Genomic DNA, 11,969 nt, shown 5'->3' on the forward strand with positions numbered 1-11,969 from the left:
TGGGTTCCTCTTGTTAATACTGAAATTGCTTGGACATACAGTAGATATTTTAATTTATTGAGCATAGATTTTTAAAATTATTTATCAACTAGAATAGGTAAAATATTGATAGAGAATCGTTTCATTTTACGTAAACAAAATATACTCGGTATTATGCGCTCTCTCCCAGTCCCAATTTTCATTCAAACTATCTGAGAAAGAGAAAGATACAGATTTTATAACCTGTACACATGGCATCCTGTTAAATAAACTGTTAGAAGTAGAGATGAGAGTTCTGTAATTCATAATGCAAATATTTAAAGTTAAAGTTAATGCAGAAGAACGCTTCCCTTATTCATATTTTCTATGATGAAGTGGAATGTCTAATTTTTATCTTGATGCAAAGGTTCCTTAAATTTGAAGCAGTTGCTGAATTCAACAATGCTAAGTTATACGACATAGAATTGAAACAGACAAATAACATTCTGAAAATTATTGATATTGTTCACGATGCTCAAAAGAAAATGGAATCTCTTTTTTCAAAATAAAAAAAAAATTTTAGAGTATAAAAAGAAATGTTTTCTTTCTTATGCAAAAGAATTCTACATTATGGCTTTTCTGAATTACTGTCCACTTTGCCAATGAAAAAGAAATAGCTTTATGATCTTTGTACACTGCATCCATCAGTAAAAAATGATGAATGGAAACTGTATGCCAGATTGCATTTGAGTTAGAACATTTTTCTTGTGAGGCCATCAACGGAATATTAGGTGGATGGAAAATGTATCATGTCAAGAAAATACTACAATCTTTGTTTCTGGAGAGTAGCACATCCAATTCTAATAGACAAATGTCCTGATGCAAGTGATGGTGTTGGTAAAGAAACTCTTTATCATATAAGCTGTGAGACATCTTGGACATTAATGTCTGACAACGAAAGATTAAGGAGCATGTGATGCTACACTGTAGAAGGCTTACCACTACTGGTTTAAAATGTTTGACATAAAGAAGTAAGCAGATATGGCAAAATATGAAATCCTCAGCAAGCTGATAAAAACATGTTTAACTCTTTCTTGAGGGGAAGACATTGAAAAAAGGTTTAACAAAAACAAAAGGTTATTTATTTCATCTGAATAGAACAATTCCAAATATAGAAAGTATTAATGGATTGAAAACCACTTCATCCATTATGAGCACTCATTGGAAACCTGGAGAAGGTCCCAATAACAAGAGGTTAGGTCCCAATAACAAGAAGGTCCCAGGTTTGTAGTCAGCCATGAATTTGCACAAACAGTAAGTTATAAGGAAAGAATTACTAAACAAATGGAAGCGAAGAAACAAAAAGAGGATGAGGAAATCTTGTTAGGAACATCAAAACCTCAAAAATTCTAGATCTATCTGATCTCCAAGCCCAGTAATTAAGAGAAAAGAAATGATTAATGAAGGGGTAAAAATGCTCTGAGAAGCTCGTAAAGTAAAGAGATAATTTTGAAAAGTATCATAAACATTATAGATAATACAGAAAAATCAATTGCAGAAATAGCTGGATAGGTTCATCAAAGAGAGGGAACTAAATGATCAATTGTACTGCATGATTTGAATAACAGTCATTCATAATGATGTGTCCTTGTATGTTAGCCAAATTAATGATATGATATATATATATTTTTTTGTCAGGTACTAGAATTAATTCCCAATGGCTCGAGAATTCAGGTGACCAATCAGAACAAACTACAATATCTTGACGCACTAGCACAGTATCGATTGGCAAACAGCGTGAAAGAAGAAGTGGAATATTTCCTTAAAGGACTTAACGATCTCATTCCAGATAATTTACTCTGTATATTTGATGAAAATGAACTTGAGGTGATTGTCTATATATATATATATATTAATATTTCTTTTTATCAATATTATTTATAATATGAAAAAATAAATTACACTAATTATAATAAGTAATTCTTAATCTTACTAGAGAATTAAAAATAATTACTAAATTTTATTAAAATTCATTAAAATTAAGTTAGAGTGGTTTTATATTATTTTATAAACATATCTACTCAGTTTTTTGTTTAAATATTGACTTTATTTTATTCTTATCAAATTAAAACAGGAAAAATATGAAAATTAAGTCAAATAAGTAGCATCAAAGTATATACTGTATAAAAAACAACCTATAAAACACTATTTAATAGGTTTAAGTGGTTATTGTTTTTTTAAATTTATATCTGAACTTACAATAATTATCAAATTACAATCTGATCAAAAGTATTTGTTCATATGTTAAATGTGTTATTTTATATAAATCATTAAATTATAAATGACTGAAATAATCAGTTTCCAATTTGTTAAGAGCATATAATCAAACAGCCTTAATATTGCTATTATTAGATGGATGAGAAAGTGAAAGAGTTTTGAAAATATGATTTGTGGTTTGCACAGCTTATTTTGCATTGTTACTTTAATAATCTATGATATAACCTGGATCTACCCGAGCTTAATGAGGAAAGAAATCATTTCCTTCCTAATAAATGGGCATGGCATTATACTACAGTTCTCTGAAAGTCTTTGAAAAAATATAAAATTTTATGAAAGAAACTTTACAAATGCGTTTTTATTGTTTTATTTCTTTTTGAATTGATGCAAAATGACCTTTTGTTTTTGTTTTAACAGTTATTGATGTGTGGTACAGGTCAGTACAGCATAGCTGATTTTAAAGCAAATCATGCTGTCAGTGGATCATCGTATGAATTTAGAAGAGTAAGTAAAATGTTATAATTTAATAAACTTTACATTTTAATATTATTATTCTAAATTCTTTCCATGGATCAAACACAATAAACAGAATCACAACATTTTAAGTATGACTTTAAATACAGGATAAAACTAAAGGTACTCAGGCACACATGGAACTGGTTGTACTAAGCCAAATCAAAAGAAACTCAGTACATATGCAATGCAGATCATGGGAGGAAAAATTAGTTGAAAATATGGCACTGTTTAGCTGAAAATGTATGTTTCTATCAGGCATGTGCACTCTGTGTCAGAGCTGAAGGCCAACATAGTGCAATACATCTTCCAGATTCCTCCTGAAATGTTATGTATAGCAATTGATAATGCAGTTTTATTATTGCAACATGTGATCAACAGAGAAGGATCTTGCATTGAGCACATAATGTAAATGTGTAAAATGTAATTTTATTCTTCTAATGAAATTTTATCCACTTGCCTTAAAATTGTCATCCTTGCAGTGCCATATTTCTCCCTGATGATAAAAATTTTAACTAATTTTTTCTTCCTTGAATCTCTTTCTCACAATCTGCATTGCATGTGTACAGAGTTTCAATCAATTTGGTTCAGTAGAGCCAGCTCTTCATGTGTCTGAGTACTCTCAGTTTAATTCTAGCCATCTTGTATAATATTTTAAAATTTTGGTCAATAGTAATAATGAACTTAATGATATAAACCACACTCGTACCCAGCAGAATTCAATATACAAAAAACTTAAACAAACACCTTAATGTTCACTGAGAAATTTATTAATTTAACAAACGTTTTCGGCTTATTCAATAAGCCATCTTCAGGTTTTAACTTTCGAACAAGAAACAATATCGTTCTATTAAAAGAATACAATAGTTTGAAAAAATTCAAATCATTAGTAACGGACAAAAAATAAAACAAAGAGGATGAACATGGTAATAAAAATAAATAAATATACATAAATAAATAAAAATGGTAATATAATATATTACCATTTTTATTTCAAGGAGATTCCTTGGGTTCTCTCTGGTTCTGCTTAGCCCTGAACGCATTATCTAACATGTTAAATAACAAGCAACATGGTTACAATATCAGACATGAAAAAACAACACAGTTTACATTGTCACATTTCATGTACATAGACAACATAAAACTTTATGCATCCACACAAAAACAACTTCATCAACTCCTATAAATCACACATTCATACTCCAAGGACATACAAATAGAGTTTGGCCTAGAGAAATGCAAAACACTTCACATAGAAAAAGGAATCCTGGTAAGTAAGGAGAATTTGAACTTGGAAATGAATATGTTGTAGAATCTTTGCAAATAAAGCAAAGATTAATTAAAGAATTGCTTTAACTGTGTTTTGAGAATAACATTTAACCTACTTTGGTATTCTTTATACCAACGTAGGTTAAACGTTATTCTCAGAACATAGTTAAATGCAAAACACACTGTTAAAGCAATAAACACATATGTCATCCAGTACTAACTTATTCTTTTGGAGTTATACATTGGACTCACACAGATCTTGAGCAACTCCAAAGGAAAACAAGAACAACACTTACTAAGCGTAAACAACAACATTCTAAATCTGCCATAGAAAGATTAACACTTCCACATAAAGATGGCATGTGGCCTGATCGACATAATAAACCTTCACTACAAACAAATACAGATGCTGCAAGAGTTTTTCTACAAAATGAAGAAACATCACAGTTACATAAAGCAGTAACTCTAGCAGGCTCAAATAACACACCATTAAACTTAACTCTCATCACATGGACACGACACAACATATAAAAAGCGTAGATACCATTAAGCAATCTTTGGCCAGAAAGGCACTCCATAGCAGGCATCTCTATGACCTGGCCCAGGATTTTGTTGATAAAACTGCATCAAACAGCTGGTTAGACCAGGGATGCCTCTTTGAGGAGACAGAAGGGTTCATGATTTCCATACAGGATCAGGTCATAAATACTAAAAACTACAGAAGACACATACTCAAAGATACAACACTCACAAATGACACATGCAAAAAATGTCACATTATACCAGAAACTATACAACACATCACCTCTGGTTGCAAGCTCTTGGCAAGCTCTTGGATTGTTTACATAGACATAATCAAATAGCAAATATAATACATCAAGAGATTACAAACAGACACAAATTATTCAACTTTATGAACCATACTACAAATACATTCCACAGACACTATACATCACACTACAGAAGGCCACTATAATGAATACATGTGATATTGTTAGGATATTCCTGAATACAGACACATACACTGACATTTATTTAATATTTTTGTTTTGTTTTGGTTGCTATGCCTTGACTAAGGTCTGGCATAGTACACAGCAACCGTGTCAACGATTATAACCCACTAAACCCAACACAAAAATAAAAATAATAATAATAATAAAATTAAAGTATATGCACGTTCAAATTTGTAGATTGTTGATTTTTGTGATTCAATTGTCATTTAATTGTTAAAAACGAAAGTATTTAGTGATATTTTAAAGTAGTAGAATCTTCGTAAACAGTGAAAAGTTTTCAACTTCAGAAATTTGATATTAATATTTATTACTATTTTGAGAGATTGTAACAATAAATCTGAATTTTTATAGGTTCTCGATTGGTTTTGGACAGCAGTATCAAATTTCACGGAAGAAGAAATGGCTCGATTGCTGCAGTTTACCACGGGATGCTCTCAGTTACCTCCCGGTGGATTTTCGGAATTAAATCCGAAATTTCACATTACTGCCACTCCGACTTTTGGAAATTTACCGACCGCTCACACGTGGTAAGTTTGTTATTTAAGTACGGGCAATTGTAAACAAATTTTGTAACCGCTATCCATTTTTTGACACCCTTGGGTTCTAGAGAAATTCATTACTAGATGTCATACGCACAGTATTTTAACCTCACTTTTGCATTATAATTTTTGAGTCAAAGCAGTGGTATACAGAAGTCTGTCTTGATTAATATAAGAATGCAAGAAAAACACTATTCGACATCATTACGTGAATTGTTTATTTTACTTTATACTTTAAACAAACGCTTAATATAGAGGATTACATGCATCTTCTTTCTTCTTACATCGATTTTCCAAAGTTAAAGGAAAGTTAACTGGCTATTTCTGATTGATAATAATACTTTATAGAAATTATTATTGCCTTATTGTCCTTATTCAATTTATTATATATTTGTCAACATGGACATTAATCATTAATAGGACAATGATACTGGTGTTAAGCATTTACACATTATTAAGCTACCTGGTAGCTTAATAATGTTTTAATACCTGGTAACAAGAATGAGGAAATGTTTTCTCTGAAAACATTTCCTCATTCTTGTGTAAATGTTTAACACCAGTATAATTGTCCTGTTAATGATTAATGTCCATGTTGATAAATATATAATAATACTTTATAGGAGCCTGAATGGAAATGTTTATTATATTTTTCATTTCGATTTAAACCATAATAAGTAATTACGTGCATCATCAGTTTTCTCGGCGTAACAGTTCTATGACAATAGATTGGGGCACAGGGACGTAGGAAAGAATTATTTCACACATTCTTATGGGATGTAGATTTTTGCAACGTGTGTTATTTTCCAGGAATGTGTCTGTCTTGTTAAAGAGAAATATTTAAATATTCAATTTAATTTCAAACATTCCCTTTAATTAATATTTAATAATTGTATGTCTGTTTTTCAGCTTTAACCAGTTGTGTTTACCGGATTACGATTCGTACGAACAATTCGAAAAAGCTTTGAGACTGGCAATCAACGAAGGAACGGAAGGATTCGGAATGATATGAGAAACTCTGTAAGGGAGAGTGCCATACGAGTTTTAAAAGATACTATTTTTACCATGAGCTCCATGTGAGAAATTGCCACGCTTCCACCGGAAATTCACCCAACGTGGACTTTTGTCTTTTATATGCAATTACATTTCTAATAATAATAATAGAAAAATATGCACTTTAAGGATTTACTATTTTACATAAGATACTTCTCTATCACCAGAACTGCACCCTTTCCTTTATTTTTCACGGCTTTTAATCCAGAAAATTAAGCTTTGTAATTTATAAAACTTCTGTCAGAAGTACTTACAATGCAAAAAAAATATATATATACATATATATATCGACGTGCCTCATAGATCGAAAGTACTTATCGAAAATTAGCATTTCATAAATGTCTAGCCATAGTTTTTATTATTATTATTATTTTTCAAAGTACAATAATAGGATATTCATTCCATTATAACAAGGGTCCAAAACCCTTTTTGATACTTTCTACATTGTCTCAATAGAGTTTGTACTCTTAATACGTTGTACAGTTTCACATATTTCTCTGTATATATATATATAGAATAAGAGGATTTATTTAAATCCCCATAAATCTTTCTATATGTATATTTGATTAGAAAAAAAAAAATTACATAGAATTTGCACGTTTAACTTATTCAGAATTTTTAGTAACCGGTCATTGTATATAAAATGACACTCTCATAAATCATCGGAATTGTATTATTATCATTGTCATTTTTATTTTTTGATTATTTTAATACGTGTAAATATATATATATATAAAAATTTATAGTATATATATTTATATATATTTTCGTTATAAGTTAAACTAGGCGTAAGTAGTTAAATACGGGGCCATCGAAGGTAACGTTTGCACCAGGAGTGCCCGCGAGAAGCTCGAAATGTCACCACTCGAGGATGGATAAATGTTCAAAGATTTGGGTATTGTTCCTCACGTGGCTCGAGACTAGGCACCCAGTTCGTGGCATAGCAAGACCCACTCCTGCTAACCTTTGCTGGCCCTGTAGGGATTTTTTCTTGATTCTAGCTTCGTTAACTGCATTTCGTATGTTTTTCAATTTGATACATTGTTGTACGACTCACGACATAGTATATTGTTATTAATTTTATGAAAATGATAACAAATACTATTAAATATTTATAGTATAAGAAAAAAAAACTATTTCCTACCTAACATTTTATGATGTATCTAGTCATTTAAGAATAATAACCGTTAATGGTTTATTGCAAAGAAAATTTATAAAGTTCTGAATATGGTTGTGCCATTATCGTATTGTATATGCTGAATGTATAAAAATTAAAATGAAATTTTGTGATTAATTTATTTGTCTGTCTGCCTAGGTTTTAACTATAGCATACACCTGACTGAGGTAGCAAAGAGTCTTGCCTGCCTGCCTGCCTTATTTTTGATTTTTTTAGTGTAATTTTTATCAGAATTTCGGGGGTTTTATCGAGATTTGAGGGCTCAAAAAGAAGGTCCTCTTAGTGTTCTCAATACGGAAAGAATTAATAATTATCTGATATAATTTTTGGGTAAGTTAACCTTTGATTTCCTTTTTAATAACAGAAATTCTAACACAGTATAAAATGTATATCTCTCTTCAAGTAGAAGGGTCTAAATTTAATTTTTCATACCTCAGTTGATTATTTAAATACAGTAAATTAAAATGTAGAACTAAACGAACAATTATTTATTGTGACATCATCACGATTCCGGGCTGCAATTTTTAATTTATTTAATTAAAAATATTTGATCTCTATACCTCAAATTAGTAGTGGCTTGCCCCTGTACATCATACTTTCCTGCTAGCAATAGAGTCGTGCCGGTCATCTATCTCACCTCTTTCGGGAGAAAGTTTTTGAATTGAAATAACCCGACTTCCTGTCTGCATCGGAAGCTCGTATATAGTTAATCGGGGTCTCCTGCCCATAAGGTTTCCATATATATGTAATCTTTCATCTATCTAACTCCGTTTTCGAGATTAAGGGAGGAAAGACGAAAGGATTTTGTGCGCACAACCGCTATTGTTTGCAACCCAATATGGTAAAAGAAAGCAATAAACAATGATTATTAATTACCTTTTCGTAGTTAAATGCAATTTGTAGCATTATCTTACCATAAAAATGTCGAACGTTAACAAAGAAAATCTCTATAATAATTGTAAATCTTCGCGTGTGTGCTCTATTAAGTACTTACATAATTACAGAAAATTCAAAAATAAATTAATTTCTTTAATCATTTATAAAATTAGAATTTGCTCGAAATAATTTAAGAATTCCGAGAATATCCATTAAGGCAATTAAAAGCATTCGTGCCAATTCCATATTTTAAAATTAAAAAACTTAATTTCAATTTTATTAACAGTGGAAAAGGGTGTTTGTCGTTGTTTCTCAGGTTTTAAACTATCCAAAATTTAATTATGATTAAATTTTGATTAATTAATTAAGCCGAAACTTTAATATATAATTGTCTTTAAGGTGAGTACACCTTTAACTGGACTACTAGAAGGGCAATCGGGCAGGTAAATAAGTAAATAAAATAATAATAAAAAATTGATTAACAATTAAAAATTTACATTTGAAACTTTCAAGGTAAGTTAAATAGAAAAAATTTAATTAAAAATTTATTGAAATTTATTTGATATTCAATAACATTTGTACTTATTTTTCAGCATTCCACTTAATTAACAATTAAGATTTATTTGTGGAATTTATTCTCAATATATTTACTGTCTGAAAACGTACAAATACCGAAGATAAATGAGAAAAATTTCAGGGAAAATTTGTACGCGAAATTAATTAATATGAAATTATAAACCCGGCCAATTATAAAGTGACACCAGTTTCAGATAATGGTAAGACGAGAAGTCAACTTTTCGAATAGGGAAAATGATTTCACCGAAGTTAATTAAGGTAAAATATTTCTAGAAATTTTTACATAATTTATAACCAGCGACCAATCAGAATTCGTCAGAATGGGGTATAAAAATTCGTTAAGCTGCACCCGAAAGTTACAGTTGTACACGACAGCATCGTAGAGAATTTGAAAATGTCAGTGCTGTTGCTGTTTCTTGCCTGTTTGATGGGGATGTGTTACACGAATCCAATATCTAAGGAGGAATTAATGGTGGACGATGGAGATGATTCCAATGAGGTTATAGAAAAGGGTCCCGGCAAGTTACCCGATCCGGTTATGACGAAAACTTTGTTGAAGTATTTAATGATGATGTACAGAAATTCCGAAATGGAGAAAGACAACGTGGATTCTACCAGCGTCGACACCATAATCGAGGAGTTTAAAACTGCTCTAAAAGGTAAAATTTATTTAGAATTTCTTAAATTTCCGTAGGCCTTAGGTGTAAATGTCCGTCGTTACAGGTTTACAAAATTCGCTGGGTACTAAACGTATCCCCGACGACGATTCTAAGAGCGTTACTTCTTCGGCAGTGACTGAAGTACCGACTTTCACCACGACTACAACTGCAGCACCAACTACCACAACTGCTGCTCCCATTACCACTTCTTCACCCGTACACAATAGTACAGTTATGGCCGAAACAACAAAGGCAGAGAAATTACCCGAGAAGGACAATGACCAAATACATTTGGTAATTGGCATGTTGAATAGCGCCCTTTCTTTAGTCAAAGCGGGAATTTCCCTCTTAGTAAAATCGTAAACAAGTGCAAGACACGAATTCTGGATGTAACGAGCTTTCAGCTTAAAATAAACTTGAATCATTAAATCATTTATTCGTAAAAATTAATTCTAAAATATAACAAAACACCGTAAAACACTAGCGTGTAGTATCTGAAGTTTGTGTTCGCGTGTTTTATACCCAAAACTTGGATTGTTGACTGCTCTAATTACAGAAAAATCAGGAAAAACAATTGGCTTTTATCACGTGATCTGACTATACACAACGCGGGCGAAGTGACTTACAAACAGTAAAGCCTACCTGTATTGCCCACCCTATTTTTGGTTATAAATGTCAATTTTCTATCCGGCATGGTTAAGTGACGAACGAAATCCCGATCGGAATCATTCGTCGAAATCGAATTCGAACCCGGGCTCAGAAGGATCCATTATGCGGTGATAGTTGTATTAACGGGGTTTAATAATTTCGAAAATGCGATATATTATAATATCTGAATATCGTCTTGTTAAGGTATCGTACACGAAATTCGAAACCGGAACCACCGCTATCAATGTGGATTCGGGTTCGAATCCAGTTTGGTTCCCTTAATTTACCACCAGTAATTTAGATCGGCACGCCATTTTTCGTTACTCGACACTTCTCGTAACGAACAATATTCTTAATATGGTGATGTCTAATGGAATCAGTGTAATGTCACGCTATGATTTATAGTACTATTTATGACTATAGTCAGGGCCGGATTATCGAATAGGCAAAGTAGACAAATGTCTAGGGCCCGTAATCCGGAGGGGCCCGGCTTCAGTGCAGAAGATTTCGCTGTTTCGATTTCGAAACTCGAATCGAAATTCGATAGGACAGAAAAGGCTGTATTTAACAATTCTTACTAAGCTCCGCTCGACTAGCCATTGCCTAAAAAAAATGTCAACAGCCACCCGTGCGTCAGAAGTAATGTACGCCACGGGATCTCTCGCGCCATCTAGAAATATTCCTAGGGCCGCGTCTCGTGGTAGTACTGATGTATGGATGGTTATGATTTATTTTCTAAATCTAAACTTATACGTCGCGACATCGCATATTCGATATAGCGTTCAAGTTGCTCGAGTGCGAAGATGTTACAATTTAATAGTGTTTTATAAAAGAGTTAAAAAGTTATGGGTGACACCACGATATCCGCACCGGGTGTCACCCATGCTAGCTACGCTAATGTCACATTATATAAGATTTGTTTAGATGCAACTTATTTAAACGGGGCCCCAATTTAAATTTTGTCTAGGGCCCGCTAGAGGCTTAATCCGGCGCTGACTATAGTCATAAATATTCTATGAAATGATACAAGTGAATTATTATAAAAGTCACTAACGATCGTGTTATATGCAATAAGACCTCAATAAGTCGAACTGTATAGTGTTTTCTATATAATACGAATTTCGTTAAGTCAAAATTATCGGTACTTTTAACTCAAACCTGTTTTCCTGTTTACCCTTCACCCTTTGAGAGGTCCGTGATCTTCGTTTTCTCTTAACCATCCGCTTTGACGCGCAATATAAGATAAACACTGCGCCATTAGAACGTGACGTAACACCCTTTTACTGATGATTTATAGTACTATTTATGACTATAGTCATAAGTATTCTCTGAAATGTATCCCCGAACGTATCCCAATTAGGACACGTTTGGGGTGTCCTAATTGGAAAATCCTCGAAAACGTTCTGAAAACCGC

General features: G+C 32.1%; 2 protein-coding genes across 3 annotated transcripts in view; both read left to right on the top strand.

Moving 5' to 3' along the window:
* The window catches only part of LOC136976175 (apoptosis-resistant E3 ubiquitin protein ligase 1), a 96,931-nt gene extending 89,018 nt beyond the window's left edge, over positions 1 to 7,913 (top strand). For both annotated transcript variants that reach the window (XM_067271401.1, XM_067271411.1), the window contains exons 17-20: positions 1,657 to 1,845; positions 2,653 to 2,739; positions 5,382 to 5,557; positions 6,476 to 7,913. In XM_067271401.1, the coding sequence (XP_067127502.1) occupies positions 1,657 to 1,845; positions 2,653 to 2,739; positions 5,382 to 5,557; positions 6,476 to 6,578 (555 nt within the window). In that variant the 3' untranslated portion in view covers positions 6,579 to 7,913. The remainder of the gene's footprint in view (positions 1 to 1,656; positions 1,846 to 2,652; positions 2,740 to 5,381; positions 5,558 to 6,475) is intronic.
* Positions 7,914 to 9,588: 1,675 nt separating this feature from the next.
* On the top strand, positions 9,589 to 10,341 carry LOC136976004 (uncharacterized). The gene is made up of 2 exons (XM_067271204.1): positions 9,589 to 9,907; positions 9,972 to 10,341. Exons 1-2 carry the CDS (start codon positions 9,643 to 9,645, stop codon positions 10,268 to 10,270), a joined length of 564 nt encoding a protein of 187 aa, XP_067127305.1. The 5' UTR covers positions 9,589 to 9,642; the 3' UTR covers positions 10,271 to 10,341.
* Positions 10,342 to 11,969: the final 1,628 nt, after the last annotated feature.

Source organism: Centruroides vittatus, unplaced genomic scaffold (genome assembly GCF_030686945.1).
Source record: "Centruroides vittatus isolate TY-2023 unplaced genomic scaffold, ASM3068694v2 contig_1109, whole genome shotgun sequence".
Lineage (NCBI taxonomy): Eukaryota > Metazoa > Arthropoda > Arachnida > Scorpiones > Buthidae > Centruroides > Centruroides vittatus.